Here is a 16,520-nt window from a genome sequence, read left to right as displayed (position 1 = left end):
GATCTCTCTGTGCGTTGCTCCGTTCATCTTTCCTTCGATCCATACTAGTCTCCCAGTCCCTGCCACTGAATAACATCCCCACGGCATGATGCTGCCACCACCATGCTTCACCGTAGGGATGGTGCCAAGTTTCCTCCAGATATGACGTTTGCCATTCAGGCCAAAGTGTTCAATCTTGGTTTCATCAGACCAGAGAATGTTGTTTCTGAGTCCTTTAGGTGCCTTTTGGCAAACTCCAAGCGGGCTGTCATGTACCTTTTACTGAGGAGTGGCTTCCGTCTGGCCACTCTACCATAAAGGCCTGATTGGTGGAATGCTGCAGAGATGGTTGTCCTTCTGGAAGGTTATCCCATCTCTACAGAGGAACTCTGGAGCTCTGTCAGAGTGACCATCAGGTTTTTGGTCACCTCCCTGACCAAGGTCCTCTCCCCCGATTGTTCAGTTTGGGCGACCTCAATGCTTGGTGTTTGATCTGACATGCACTGTCAACTCTTGGACCTTATATAGACAGGTGTGTGTCTTTCCAAATCATGTCCAATCAATTGAATTTACCACAGGTGGACTCCAATCAAGTTGTAGAAACATCTCAAGGATGATCAATGGAAACAGGATGCACATGAGCTGAATTTGGAGTCTCATAGCAGTGGGTCTGAATACTTATGTAAATATGGTATTTATGTTTAATACATTTGCAAACCTTTCTAAAAACTTGTTTTTGCATTGTCATTGTGGGTTATTGTTTGTAGATTGAGTAAAAAAAATCTAATTTAATCCATTTTAGAATAAGGTTGTAACGTAACAAAATGTGGAAAAAGTAAAGGTCTCACTACTTTCCAAATGCAATGTATATATTTTCTTATTTTTTTTAATATATCTTCCTCCACCCAAAAATACAACATGCCTTGAAAGGCACAGGGACGAAGCCCAAAACAAACACATATACAAAAACACAAACATAAGAGCGAGGAAAAACCTCTAAATACACAGAACGAGACCCGTAATAACGAGTACACAATACATGCAGCACAAAAGCCGAAGCAACAAAGCATAGGTGCTCACAAGACCAACGGACATGGGAACAATAACCGACCAGATAATGGTGAATAGAGGGTACATATATACAATTACTAATCAGAGGAATGGGAACCTGGTGTGTGTAATGAAACAGTTCAGTGATGCCTAGAGGCTGGTGACGTAGACCTCCGGAGCTAGTACATGGAATGAGCAGCAGTACTGGGGTAATCTGTGACAGTACCCCTGCCGCGCTGCACTAGCAGCGGGACTACAAGGATGGGCCAGTTGCAGCTGCCGAAGATGCGGCGGCATCGGACGGACCAGTTGCAGCGGCGTCGGACAGGCCAGTTGCAGCTGCTGAAGTTGCGGTATCAGACGGACCAGTTGCGGCATCGTCGGACGGGCCAGTTGCGGCAGTGTCGGACAGGCCAGTTGCAGCTGCCGAAGTTGCGGTGGAAGAGGCGACTCCGGGTTGTTGGCCTTCTAGGCAGAGTTCCTCTGTTCAGTGTCTGTGTTCTTTTGCCCATTTTATTCTTATTGGCCAGTCTGAGAAATTGCTTTTTCTCTGCAACTCTGCCTAGAAGGCCAGCATCCCGGAGCATCCCGGAGTCACCTCTTCGCTGTTGACGTTGAGACTGGTGTTTAATGAAGCTTCCAGTTGAGGACTTGTGAGGCGTCAGTTTCTCAAACTAGACACTCTAATGTACTTGTCCTCTTGCTCAGTTGTGCACCGGGGCCTCCCACTCCACTTTCTATATTGGTTAGAGCCAGTTTGCGCTGTTCTGTGAAGGGAGTAGTACACAGAGTTGTACGAGTTCTTCAGTTTCTTGGCAATTTCTTGCATGGAATAGCCTTCATTTCGCATAACAAGAATAGACTGACGAGTTTCAGAAGAAAGTTCTTTGTTTCTGGCCATTTTGAGCCTGTAATCGAACCCGCTAATGCTACAGATACTCAACTAGTCTAAAGAAGGCAAGTTTTATTGCTTCTTTAATCAGAACAGTTTTCAGCTGTGCTAACATAATTGCAAAATAATTTTCTAATGATCAATTAGCCTTTTAAAATGATAAACTTGGATTGACTTACACAATGTGCCATTGGAACACAGCAGTGATGGTTGCTGATAATGGGCCTCTGTATGCCTATGTAGGTATTCTATTCAAAATCAGCCGTTTCCAGCAATTTTAGGTTATTTGAATGGACAAAAAATGTGCTTTTCTTTCAAAAACAAGGACATTTCTGTCACGCCTTTCTTCGTCGGAGGACGATATAGCGAAATCGTCGTCCGAAAAGGTGGACCAATATGCAGCAGAGTTGGTGTTCATTTTCTTCATTTATTAACAAACGTTGAACACGGAAAAACAAGAAAATAATAAGCACGACAAATGACAGTTTTGCAGGCTGACAAAAACACGCAATGCAAAAACAATCTCCCACAAATACAAGACAAACACACCCAACTAATATAGGACTTCCAGTCAAAGGCAACACCAAACAGCTGCCTTCAATTGGAAGTCCACCCCAATTAACTCAACATAGAAACACACTCACTAGACTACACATAGAAATACATAAACATAGACCATAACTCAAAACCCGGAAATAATAAATCAAACGCCCTCCTAACTAACACACCACCCCGAACCACATGAAACAAATACCCTCTGCCACGTCCTGACCAAACTACAATAACAATTAACCCTTATACTGGCCAGGACGTGACAATTTCTAAGTGACCCCAAACTTTTGAACGGTAGTGTATGTCTGCGGCAATTTAGTACATGGAAACCTTTCTGCCCGTTAAAATTGCAAATGCAAACAACAACCACAGAGGAAAATGTTTATTCCTTGCCGACAAAATACACCCTCACACTCACTTATTGATATACTTGGGGGTACACATATGTTTTTAAGGCAATGATGGCTTATATAAAATAAGAGTCTGTTGTGCTGTGCTATGTTGTCTGTCTGTCTGGCTGTGTTATAGGGACCTCTACTGGTCTATATTAATTAAACGCCTCTCTTTTTCAGGGTGCGAGAGGGCCCGACGGTCCAACGGGGAAGCTGGGGTTAGTGGGCATGAAGGTAAGACTCCTGCTTGGGTCAAAGGTCACAGCCCTGCAGGGTGTACGGGACTTCAGCTGTAACGCACACCCCCAAAAAAGACCAAGGTGCAGATACACATGGGGCCCACATAAAAAATACTACAGTTTACTGTCGATTACTATAGTATTTACTATAGAATTATATAGTAAACTGTTGTAAACTATAGTATACTGTATAATCCTATAATCCACACTGGAGTATTCCTTGATTGTGTAGTGCTGACTTAAGAATTTTGTAGTATACTGTAGAATACTACACTGAGTATACAAAACATGAACACCTGCTCTTTCCTTGACATAGACTGACCAGGTAAATCTAGGTGAATGCTATGATCCCCTATTGATGAATAGGGGATCATAGCACTTAAATCCACTTAAATCCACTTTAATCAGTGTAGATGAGACAAGAGGAGGAGACAGGTTAAAAAACCCTTTGTCTATGTCCTGTTAAAAGGAAGTTTATTCTGAAGTGTCTGTCCTACAGTATATATGAATGGTATAACAAAGATCAGGAAACATATTTATTTATTTTTTACCCCTTTTTGTGGCACTAAACAGTGTTCAGATACTGTATACTTTCATTCCTTTTTTCAACTGGTACCGGGGGACCATCATACGAGTCTTGTGAGGCCTGTGGGCATCCTACAGCAAAACAACTGACATGTACATGTTTGTGAGAATCTCACCTTTCTATGGAGGGGTCATGTGTACCCCAGACTGTTTGGACGCTACAGACAGAAGTTGGCAGATCGGCTGTACCGACTGCAGATGAGTCCCAAGACGCTTGTGGGGGTCGTAGAGCAAAACTGATAAAACCATAGCGTCCGTGAGAGTCATCTTTCCATAGAGGGGTCATAATAGTAGGCTACAGATGATTTTGTGAGAAGAAAAGATATGATCTCTAAACTGACAGATTTTTATGGAGGCTTTTTTATTATGGAGTATTTCTGTGGGTATTTACTGTAGTGTTTTTACGGACAAGACTGTAGTATACCATAGTATTATTGTGGACATGACGGTAGTAACACCTGCCGACTAGGGTTAGCTAAAATGGAACAACTGCCAGACTTTGCCAGTTACTGTTTAATGTGGGGAACACCTCAACCAGAATATAAAACACAGGTTCATGACAGGCCACCTATTGAGATGGGTCAACAGTTCTGAGCAATGCAACGTACCAGAAAACACCTTAGCAAAAACACTACAGTAAATACTACAGTATACGAGTCATGTCCACAAAAACACTATAGTGAATACTACATTAAACTCTGCAAAAACACTACAGTGAATACTACATTAAACTCTGCAAAAACACTACAGTGAATACTAGTGTGAAGTCTGCAAAAACACTACAGTGAATACTAGTGTAAAGTCTGCAAAAATACTACAGTAAATACTACAGTCATGTCCTCAAAAATACTTAAATGAATACTATAGTATACTAGTCATGTCCGCAAAAACACTACGGTGAATACTACAGTAAAGTCTGCAAAAACACTACAGTGTATACTTCAGTATGGTGGTCATGTCCACAAAACACTACAGTAAATACTACAGTATACTAGTCATGTCCGCCATCCATATATCTGCTGTCTGCTTTCCTGATGTTTGTCTCTTGGTCTGACTTTTTTTTCTGCCTCTTTCTCCTTTTTCCTCTCACTCAAACACGCGCGCACACACACACACTTCTGTCACACTACTCACATATTCATACTTTCCCTCCTTATCCCTCCTCATCATCCCTTTCTCTCCACAGGGCCCTGATGGTCTTCCAGGAAAAATGGGTTCTTCGGGAGATGAGGTAAAATTATGCTGAAGTTTCCTATCACTGTCATATTTCACCCCTGGTTATGTTACACTGGATAGCCCAGCCCCTTAGCCCTAACTGATTTACTGACAGGCACGCCACTTGAGACAGGCAGCTTTTTACAGTTTCTTGTTCTTATGAGCTTGTAGGTACACTGTAATTCTTGGATTTACTGTGTGTAGCAATTTCTTCAAGCATATACTGCTTTACCTTGTAAGGAGAGGACTCACCTTATCCACTGTCAATATGTTGCACTCATACAGCAGTGTTGCAACAAATATGCTAATTTGTATTTCAGTTGTAGCTGTGTGTTTATTATATGATGGTCAGTCTTTTCTTAGCCTGTGTTTGGTAGCACATTTGGTGTACATTAGGTCAGCTATCTCGTACAGTTCTGATCTTATTTTTCCTGCTTTTTGTGCTCTCTTCCCAGGGGAAAATTGGAGAGCTGGGAGAAGCTGGACCTCGAGGGTTTCCCGTAAGTTCTATGTGATTCTCATCCACTTTCTGAGTCCAGTATGGGCTAACATACACTACAGCCATATACATACAGTGAGACTAGACAATGCAGCGCTGCTTTTAATTTGCTCAGGTGCTTCAAATCCTGCATGTTTTCAACTGGCCAGGGCTTGGTGACTCCAACCTCACATAATATTCAACCTAAAATCTATGTCAGGTTCCACCCGGCTACACAGCCATCCATTTATACTGATGTTGTTTTGAAATTAAAATTGTTTACACGTGTGAATCTCCTGCACTTGACCTTGGTCACACCCTTTTTCCGCCTGGCCTGATGAAGGATTGTGAGAGTTGACCGGGATGTACTGTAGGCGCGACATTGAAGCACTAATAAAGCCCAAACTAAGATCCTCAAGAAAACAGTGGAGAAGGAATATGCACTTTCTCAACCAGGTGTGTCCATAGATACCAAAGTAGTGGATGCCATGCTATTTTAAACTGCACACATGTTCAGTGTTGTTGAGTGTTGTATTCCCAGGAGAATATGACAATAGCTACATCTCAAATGATACCTTCTATTCTGGTTGAAGCTCAATGTTAAATTCAACTCTCCCGACCATCATATCTAAGCCAATATGACACCAATGTCGATGAAAATTTGCAAATCAATTTGATTAGAGGTACATAACACTCTCCTTGCCTCTCGTCATGAGCCTTCCGGCTGTTACAGCGAACCACATAACAGATTTTTAACAGGGTCGTTAGCAATTTAGTTTTCAGAGTGTTTTCTGAGCCCATCTAGCTCAAATTCTAGACATCGGATTAAGACGTGACTACACCATCCATAAAGTGACTATCGGATTGACTAAATGTATAATTTATCGCTCTCACAGGCGGCTCATTTATATCCATTAAGAACCAACAATGTGCTTGCCACCTTTTTGTAGCATTTCTGACAATGCTAACATATTTTCAGCCAAATCTGAGTTCTAAAACCGGACCAAAGCACTTGGGTTGTGCAGCAACAGTGCTAGTAGCTAGCTAACACCAATCAGATGAGAGGCAAGCTCCAAGCAAAGGAAGTTGGCTATATTTTGCTATGGAAAGTTTTTCACATGGCTGAAGTCATCTGTGTAAACTGTTGGCCTTGACATGTGACTCTTGCGTGTAATCAGAGCACAAACAAATGTGCACAAATAAGATTGCGAACGCCCGTGGCTGCTTTTGCGAATTAGCTAGCCAACCTACGTTAGCCATTAACGTTAGCTGGCTACAAGCCAACAAGGCTGTAATGTTGGATGTATGGATGGATTATGCACCAGCACAACTCAATGTTGACAATATAACTAACTGACATTCTTCCACATAGCAAAGTTAGCTAGCTGGTTAAGTAAAGTTCATAGTCAACACTAAACTTTGGGAAACTGCCACGCTGCTGATGTATAATACATGCAATTAGCATTTTTATTTATTAGAGACACCCATTACTCTTCCTGGGGTCGAGCAAAATTAAGGCAGTTATACCATTTTTTAAACATTACAATACATTCACAGCAGATTTCACAACACATTAAGTGTGTGCCCTCAGGCCCCTACTCTACTACTACATATCTACAACACAAAATCCATGTGTACGTGTGTGTATAGTGCACATGTTTGTATGCATGTGTCTGTGCCTATGTTTGTTTTGCTTCACAGTCCCTACTGTTCCATAAGGTATATCTTTTTATCTGTTTATTAAAACTAATTTTACTGCTTGCAGGATTTACTTGATGTAGAATAGAGTTCCATGTAGTCATGGCTGTATGTAGTACTGTGTGCCTCCCATAGTCTGTTGTGGACTTGGGGACTGTGAAGAGACCTCTGGTGGCATGTCTTGTGGGGTAGGCATGGGTGTCTGAGCTGTGTGCTATTATTTCAACAGACAGCTCAATGTATTCAACATGTCAATACCTCTCACAAATACAAGTAGTGATGAAGTCAAGCTCTCCTCCACTTTGAGCCAGGAGAAATTGACATGCATATTATTAATGTTAGCACTCTGTGTACATCTAAGGGCCAGCCGTGCTGCCCTGTTCTGAACCAATTGCAATTTTCTTAAGTCCCTCTTTGTGGCACCTGACCACATGACTGAACAGTAGTCCAGGTGTGATAAAACTAGGGACTAAAGGACCTGAATTGTTGGTTAAGAAGGTAGAATAGCGCTTAATTATGAACAGACTTCTCCCCGTTTTAGCTGCTGTTGTATCAATATGTTTTGACCATGACAGTTTACAATCCAGGGTTACTCAAAGCATTTTAGTCACCTCAACTTGCTCAATTTCCACATTATTCATTACAATATTTAGTTGAGGTTTAGGGTTTAGTGATTGATTTGTCCCAAATACAATGCTTTTAGTTTTTTTAATATTTAGGACTAACTTAGTCCTTGCCACCCATTCTGAAATTAACTGCAGCTCTCTGTTAAGTTTTGCAGTCATTTCAGTCGCTATAGTAGTTGACGTGTATAGTGTTGAGTCATCCGCATACATAGACACACTGGCTTTACTCAGTGGCAATCTAAAAAGTAAGGGGCCTAGAAAGCTGCCCTGGAGAATTCCTGATTCTACATGGATTTTTTGGGATAGGCTTCCATTAAAGAACACCCTCTGTGTTCTGTTAGACAGGTAACTCTTTATCCACAAAATAGTAGGGGGTAGCCATAACAAATAACCCAACGTTAGCTAATATTACTCCATACTCTAGTCAACCATTTAACAGATTGCAACAGCCACTACTCTTAAGCCTTTGGATGCTGTCTACCAAAACACCATTAATTTTAACACTGGAGACAGTTTTAATACTCACCACTGATTCCTGTATCAAAAGGTTGGCTGGTCCTCATTAACGTCCTGTAGATCAATTCATTATTCCCTTTTTGTTTACAAAACCCTACTACACAAGCTTCCAACTTATCTAACTTCGTTGCTAATATATAAAAGAATGAGATACCAAACCCATTCACAGGGTTGGTTAACTCTTCAGATTCCTCGGGTCTCCAAAGAATTAGGTAAATCTGCTTTTAGTTTTCACGGTTCACATCTTTGGAATCACTTACAAAATTCATTGAATTTGGATTCCCTGGTGCCACTATGGAATTTTAAAGCTTAATGATAAATGAGTTCACCGAGGTGTGCAATTGTTTTGATTTATTGACTTAATAACTTGTCTATGATGGCTGTGATGTTCTAATGTAATGTACTTGATATTGTATCTTTTTATATATTTTTTTATCTCTTAATTGATGGTCTCAGGTCACCATTGAAAATGAGACCCTGGTCTCAGTTGGGCTCCACTGATTAAATAATAGTTAATAAAAAATACAAAATAATGTAGCTAACTAACATTACAGTCCTTACTTTATGCACTGTTTCAGTACGCTCCTCTTTCAATGCAATTTTCGTCTTGTCATTACAATCCAAATTTGACTGATTAACACGTCAAATGTCAAGTTACTTTTCAATATATTCCCGAAAACCTGAAGTCAATATCCAAATTTGGCACCCAGGTTAAACAACACTAACATCATTGCGTGCGCAGTAGTGGAGTCAAAAGAAAGTGCCATGCTTGTTAACTTTGTTTAGCTATGTGACGGTTTTCAACACATCAACTGTTCTAGACTTCTTGTTGGGTCGCCTGATATAAAAATGGGGTTGTGAGTGTAAATGTGTGTTTGGTTCATAGAACCGGGGTTACGTCTCAGGAACATGTACAAAGCATTCGGAAAGTATTTAGACCCTTTGACTTTTTCCAAATTTTGTTACGTTACAGCCTTATTCTAAAATGTATTAAATTGTTTGTTTTTTTCCTCGTCAATCTACACACAATACCCCATAATGATGAAGCAAAAACAGGTTTTTAGGCATTATTTCCTCTTTTCTTTGTAGTTTATTTATAGATTTTCAGATATGACAACAGAAAAACAGTAATACCCCTAATTCCCCTATCCACCCACCCATCCTTCCATCCCTCCAACCCACCCACCCACTAAAGCATCATACAAGAATATCACAGACAATGAAATTAAATAGGACAAGAACATGACCAGTAATAGAAACCTTTTTTTAATTTAAAAAATATATATAATTATAGTTGAGTCAGCACAATATATGGCCACTAGAACAGACATGATTGCTTACCAAAATATACAAGTTACACTAAGTAAAAGACAGGCTCTCCACGTATTGTATGAATGGGGACCAGGTTAAGTCTAACTTTTGTCAGGATGCATGCAAAGTTTACCTTACCTTCTTCAGAGGCAGAGATTACATCACCTTGGGCTCCCAAGTGGTGCAGTGGTCTAAGGCACTGCATCTCAGTGCAAGAGGTGTCACTACAGTTCCTGGATTGAATCCAAGCTGTATCACATCCGGCCGTGATTGGTAGTCCCATAGGGTGGTGCACAATTGACCCAGCGTCATCCGGGTTTGGCCGGGTAAGCGTTTTTGTAAATAAGAATTTGTTCTTAACTGACTTGCCGAGTTAAATAAAGGTTAAATAAAAAATACAAATAAAAAAATAAAACCTCCTTAACCCACTGCATAAAGGAAGGCGGCGAGCTAACATTCTCATCTAGGGCAATTACACCAAAAATGGCAGTGAACAGGTTGGAGCTAATAGTTGTATTTAAAAAAAAAATTATTTAACCAGATAGGCTAGTTGAGAACAAGTTCTCATTTACAACTGCGACCTGGCCAAGATAAATCAAAGCAGTGCGACACAAACAACACAGAGTTACACATGGAATAAAGAAACGTACAGTCAATAACACATTAGGAAAAAAAAGTCTATGTACAGTCTGTGCAAATGAGGTAAGATAAGGGAGGTAGGTAATAGGCCATAGTGCCAAAATAATTACAATTTAGCTATTTAAACACTGGAGTGATAGATGTGCAGAAGATGAATGTGCAATTAGAGATACTGGGGTGCAAAGGAGCAAAAAATTATAACAGTATGGGGATGTGGTAGTTGGATGGTGTCACGTCCTGACCATAGTAAGTTGTTATTTTCTATGGTAGAGTAGGTCAGGGCATGACAGGATTGTTTGTCCGTTTTTGTATTTCTATGTTTAGTTTCAAGTTTTGTGTTTCTAGGTTGGTTTTTGTTTGGCATGACCTCCAATTAGAGGCAGCCGGTTGTCGTTGTCTCTAATTCGAGGTCATATTTAAGTTGATGTTTGTCCCACTTGTGTTTTGTGGGTGATTATATTTTGTGAGTGTGTTTGTTCCTCCTGCGTCACGGTTTGTTGTTTTGTTCCTTCAGTTTATTTTGTATCGCATTAAGTTTCACTGTCCAGTAAATATGTGGAATGAAACCGACGCTGCATTTTGGTCCGATCATTCGAACAGATGTGACAGATGGGCTATTGACAGATGGGCTATGTACAGGTGCGGTGATCTGTGAGCTGCTCTGACAGCTGGTGCTTAAAGTTAGTGAGGGAGATATGAGTCTCCAGCTTCAGTGATTTTTGCAATTCGTTCCAGTCATTGGCAGCAGAGAACTGGAAGGAAAGTCAGCCAAAGGAGGAATTGGCTTTGGAGGTGACCAGTGAAATATACCTATTGGAGCGTGTGCTATGGGTGGGTGCTGCTATGGTGACCAGTGAGCTGAGATAAGGCGGGGCTTTACCTAGCAAAGACTTATAGATGACCTGGAGCCAGTGGGTTTGGCGACGAATATGAAGTGAGGGCCAGCCAACGAGAGCATACAGGTCGCAGTGGTGGGTAGTATATGGGGCTTTGGTGACAAAATGGATGGCACTGTGATAGACTACATCCAATTTGCTGAGTAGAGTGTTGGAGGCTATTTTGTAAATGACATCGCCGAAGTCAAGGATCGGTTGGATAGTCAGTTTTACGAGGGTATATTTGGCAGCATGAGTGAAGGATGCTATGTTGCCAAATAGGAAGCCCATTCTAGATTTAATTTTGAATTGGAGCTGCTTAATGTGAGTCTGGAAGGAGAGTTTCCAGTCTAACCAGACACCTAGGTATTTGTCGTTGTCCACATATTCTTAGTCAGAACTGTCCAGAGTATTGATGCTGGATGGGCGGGAAGGTGCGGGCAGCGATCGGTTGAAGAGCATGCATTTAGTTTTACTTGCATTTAAGAGCAGTTGGAGGCCACGGAAGGAGAGTTGTATGGCATTGAAGCTTGTCTGGAGGTTAGTTAAGACAGTGTCCAAAGAAGGGCCAGAAGTATACAGAATGGTGTCCTCTGCGTAGAGGTGGCACAGAGAATCACCAGCAGCAAGAGCGACATCATTGATGTATACAGTCGGCCTGAGAATTGAACCCTGTGGCACCCCAGTAGAGACTGCCAGAGGTCCGGACAACAGGCCCTCTGATTTGACATACTGAATTCTGTCTGAGAAGCAGTTGGTGAACCAGGCGAGGCAGTCATTTGAGAAACCAAGGCTGTTGAGTCTGAATTGGCTTGGTCGATGAATACAGCTGCACAGTACTGTCTTTTATTGATGGCGGTTATGATATTGTTTAGGACCTTAAGCATGGCTGAGGTGCACCCATGACCAGCTCGGAAACCTAATTGCATAGCGGAGAAGGTATGGTGGGATTCGAAATGGTCGGTGATCTGTTTGTTAACTTGACTTTCGAAGACCTTAGAAAGGCAGGGTAGGATAGATATAGGTCTGTAGCAGTTTGGGTCTAGAGTGTCTCCCCCTTTGAAGAGGGGGATGAACGCGGCAGCTTTCCAATCTTTGGGGATCTCGGACGATACGAAAGAGAGGTTGAACAGGCTAATAATAGGGGTTGCAACAATTGTGGCCGATCATTTTAGAAAGTGAGGGTCTAGATTGTCTAGCCCGGCTAATTTGTAGGGGTCCAGATTTTGCAGCTCTTTCAGAACATCAGCTATCTGGATTTGGGTGAAGGAGAAATGTGGGAGGCTTGGGCAAGTTGCTGTGGGGGGTACAGGACTGTTGACCAGGGTAGGGGTAGCCAGGTGGAAAGCATGGCTAGCCATAGAAAAATGCTTATTGAAATTCTCAATTATTGTGGATTTATCGGTGGTGACAGTGTTTCCGAGCCTCAGTGCAGTGGGCAGCTGGGAGGAGGTGCTCTTATTCTCCGTGGAGTTTGTGCTACAGGATGCACATTTCTGTTTGAAAAAGCTAGCCTTTGCTTTCCTAACTGCCTGTGTATATTGGTTCCTAACTTCCCTGAAAAGTTGCATATCGCGGGGGCTGTTCGATGCTAATACTGTACAATCCTTCTACCCCCCCACCCTCCCCCCCAAAAAGATATAGATGTACTATTGTAAAGTGGTTGTTCCACTGGATATCATAAGTTGAATGCACCAATTTGTAAGTCGCTCTAGATAAGAGCGTCTGCTAAATGACGTAAATGTAAAATGTAAATGTACGCCACAGGATGTTTTTGTGCTGGTCTAGGGCAGTCAGGTCTGGAGTGAATAGGGCATGCTTATTTAAGATTGTGAGGAAAGCACTTTTAAAGAATAACCAGGCATCTTCTACTGACGGTGAGGTCAATATCCTTCCAGGGTACCCGGGCCAGGTCGATTAGAAAGGCCTGCTCGCTGAAGTGTTTTAGAGAGTATTTCACAGTGATGAGAGGTGGTCGTTTGACTGCAGACCCATTACGGACGCAAGCAATGAGGCAGTGATCTCTGAGATCCTGGTTGAAGACAGCAGAGGTGTATTTGGAGGGCAGGTTGGTTAGGATGATATCTATGAGGGTTAGGTTCATTGATAATTTGTGTGAGATTGAAGTAATCAAGCTTAGATTGTAGGATGGCCGGGGTGTTAACCTCTTACATCTAGACGTTCCGCTAGCGGAACACCTGCTCCAATATCCAATGATAGGCGTGGCGCGAATTACAAATTCCTCAAAAATACAAAAACTTCAATTTTTCAAACATATGACTATTTCACAGCATTTTAAAGACAAGACTCTCCTTTATCTACCCACACTGTCCGATTTCAAAAAGGCTTTACAGCGAAAGCAAAACATTAGATTATGTCAGCAGAGTACCAAGCCAGAAATAATCAGACACCCATTTTTCAAGCTAGCATATAATGTCACAAAAACCCAGAAGACAGCTAAATGCAGCACTAACCTTTGATGATCTTCATCAGATGACACACCTAGGACATTATGTTATACAATACATGCATGTTTTGTTCAATCAAGTTCATATTTATATCAAAAAACAGCTTTTTACATTAGCATGTGACGTTCAGAACTAGCATACCCCCCGCAAATTTCCGGAGGAATTTGCTAAGAATTTACTAAATTACTCACGATAAACGTTCACAAAAAGCATAACAATTATTTTAAGAATTATAGATACAGAACTCCTCTATGCACTCGATATGTCCGATTTTAAAATAGCTTTTTGGTGAAAGCACATTTTGAAATATTCTAAGTACATAGCCCGGCATCACAGGGCTAGCTATTTAGACACCCGGCAAGTTTAGCACTCACCAATATCAGGTTTACTATTATAAAAGTTTGATTACCTTTTGTTGTCTTCGTCAGAATGCACTCCCAGGACTGCTACTTCAATAACAAATGTTGGTTTGGTCCAAAATAATCCATCGTTATATCCAAATTGCGGCGTTTTGTTCGTGCGTTCCAGACACTATCTGAAAGGCTAAATAAGGGTCGCGCGCATGGCGCAATTCGTGACAAAAAAAATCTAAATATTCCATTACCGTACTTCGAAGCATGTCAACCGCTGTTTAAAATCCATTTTTAGGCCATTTTTCTCGTAAAAAAGCGATAATATTCCGACCGGGAATGTCCATTTAGCTAAACAGAGGAAAGTAAACAAAGCTTTTGGTCGACGCGGGCACGAGCCTGAGTCTCACAGTACTGGAACCAGCCACTACCCAAACGCGCTACTTTTTTTCAGCCAGAGCCTGCAAAGCCACGATTCAGCTTTTTACCGCCTTCTGAGACCCTATGGCAGCCGTAGGAAGTGTCACGGGACAGCTAAGATCCTCACTCTTCAATAAACAGAGACAAGAAGAACGACACCTTGTCAGACAGGCCACTTCCTGCATGAAACCTTGTCAGGTTTTTGCCTGCCAAATGAGTTCTGTTATACTCACAGACACCATTCAAACAGTTTTAGAAACTTTAGGGTGTTTTCTATCCATATGTAATAAGTATATGCATATTCTAGTTACTGGGTAGGAGTGGTAACCAGATTAAATTGGGTACGTTTTTTATCCAGCCGTGAAAATACTGCCCCCTAGCCATAACAGGTTAACCTCTCTCGGGTATGTGGGACGAAATCGTCCCACCTAGTCATCAGCCAGTGGAATCGAGTGGCGCGAAATTCAAAAACCTTAAAAATGCTATAACTTCAATTTCTCAAACATATGACTATTTTACACCATTTTAAAGACAAGACTCTTGTTAATCTAACCACATTGTCCGATTTCAAAGAGGCTTTAGAACGAAAGCAAAACATTAGATTATGTCAGGAGAGTACCCAGCCAGAAATAATCACACACCCATTTTTCAAGCTAGCATATAATGTCACAAAAACCAAAACCACAGCTAAATGCAGCACTAATCTTTGATGATCTTCATCAGATGACACTCCTAGGACATTATGTTATACAATACATGCATGTTTTGTTCAATCAAGTTCATATTTGTATCAAAAACCAGCTTTTTACATTAGCATGTGAAGTTCAGAACTAGCAAACATACCGAAAACTTCCGGTGAATTTACTAAATTACTCACGATAAACGTTCACAAAAAACATAACAATTATTTTAAGAATTATAGATACAGAACTCCTTTATGCAATCGCAGTGTCAGATTTTAAAATAGCTTTTCGGTGAAAAGCACATTTTGCAATATTCTGAGTAGATAGCTCGCCATCACGGGCTAGCTAATTTGACACCCACCAAGTTTGGCGTTCACTAAACTCAGAATTACTCTAAGAAAAATTGGATTACCTTTGCTGTTCTTCGTCAGAATGCACTCCCAGGACTTCTACTTCAACCACAAATGTTGTTTTGGTTCAAAATAATCCATAGTTATGTTCAAATATCCTCTGTTTTGTCCGTGCGTTCAGGTCCCTATCCGAACGGTGACATTTACATTTATATTTAAGTCATTTAGCAGACGCTCTTATCCAGAGCGACTTACAAATTGGTGCATTCACCTTATAATATCCAGTGGAACAACCACTTTACAAAAGTGCATCTAAATCTTTTAAGGGGGGGGTTAGAAGGATTACTTTATCCTATCCCAGGTATTCCTTGAAGAGGTGGGGTTTCAGGTGTCTCCGGAAGGTGGTGATTGACTCCGCTGTCCTGGCGTCGTGAGGGAGCTTGTTCCACCATTGGGGTGCCAGAGCAGCGAACAGTTTTGACTGGGCTGAGCGGGAACTGTGCTTCCCAAACGCGCGGTGACGCGCGGACGCATGTCGTGACAAAAAAATTCTAAATATTCCATTACCGTACTTCGAAGCATGTCAAACGCTGTTTAAAATCAATTTTTATGCGATTTTTCACGTAAAATAGCGATAATATTCCGACCAGGAGACGTTGTTTTCGTTCAAAGACTGAAAGAAGAAAATGGTGTCTTCACTTGCACTCGCGCGCCTGTGTCATTGTTCTCAGATCGACCACTATCCAAAACCCCTACTGTTTTTCAGCCAGGGACTGCAGAGTCATCATTCCCTGTTCTGGCACCTTCTGAGAGCCTATGGGAGCCTTAGAAAATGTCACGTTACAGCAGAGATCCTCTGTTTTTGATAAAGAGGCTATAGAAGGCCAAGAAATGGTCAGAGAGGGCACTTCCTGTATAGAATTTTCTCCGTTTTTGGCCTGCCATATGAGTTCTGTTATACTCAGACACCATTCAAACAGTTTTAGAAACTTTAGGGTGTTCTCTATCCAAATCAAACAATTATATGCATATTCTAGTTTCTGGGCAGGAGTAATAACCAGATTAAATCGGGTACGTTTTTTATCCGGACGTGAAAATACTGCCCCCTACCCAAGAGAGGTTAAGCATGTCCCAGTTTAGGTTATCTAACAGCACGAGCTTTGAAGATATATGGGGGGCAATCAATTCACATATTGTGTCCA

The 16,520-nt window shown here is 41.4% G+C and overlaps 1 protein-coding gene across 1 annotated transcript in view; it reads left to right on the top strand.

Moving 5' to 3' along the window:
* The window catches only part of col27a1a (collagen, type XXVII, alpha 1a), a 366,487-nt gene that overhangs the window by 232,893 nt on the left and 117,074 nt on the right, over positions 1-16,520 (top strand). The window contains exons 29-31 of the mRNA XM_045688056.1: positions 3,046-3,099; positions 4,876-4,920; positions 5,360-5,404. Coding sequence (XP_045544012.1) covers positions 3,046-3,099; positions 4,876-4,920; positions 5,360-5,404 — 144 coding nt within the window. The remainder of the gene's footprint in view (positions 1-3,045; positions 3,100-4,875; positions 4,921-5,359; positions 5,405-16,520) is intronic.

The sequence above is a fragment of the Salmo salar genome, chromosome ssa01 (genome assembly GCF_905237065.1).
Source record: "Salmo salar chromosome ssa01, Ssal_v3.1, whole genome shotgun sequence".
Taxonomy (NCBI): Eukaryota; Metazoa; Chordata; class Actinopteri; order Salmoniformes; family Salmonidae; genus Salmo; species Salmo salar.
Note: the sequence above shows the minus strand (reverse complement) of the source record. Positions and strands in the feature narration are given on the sequence as shown.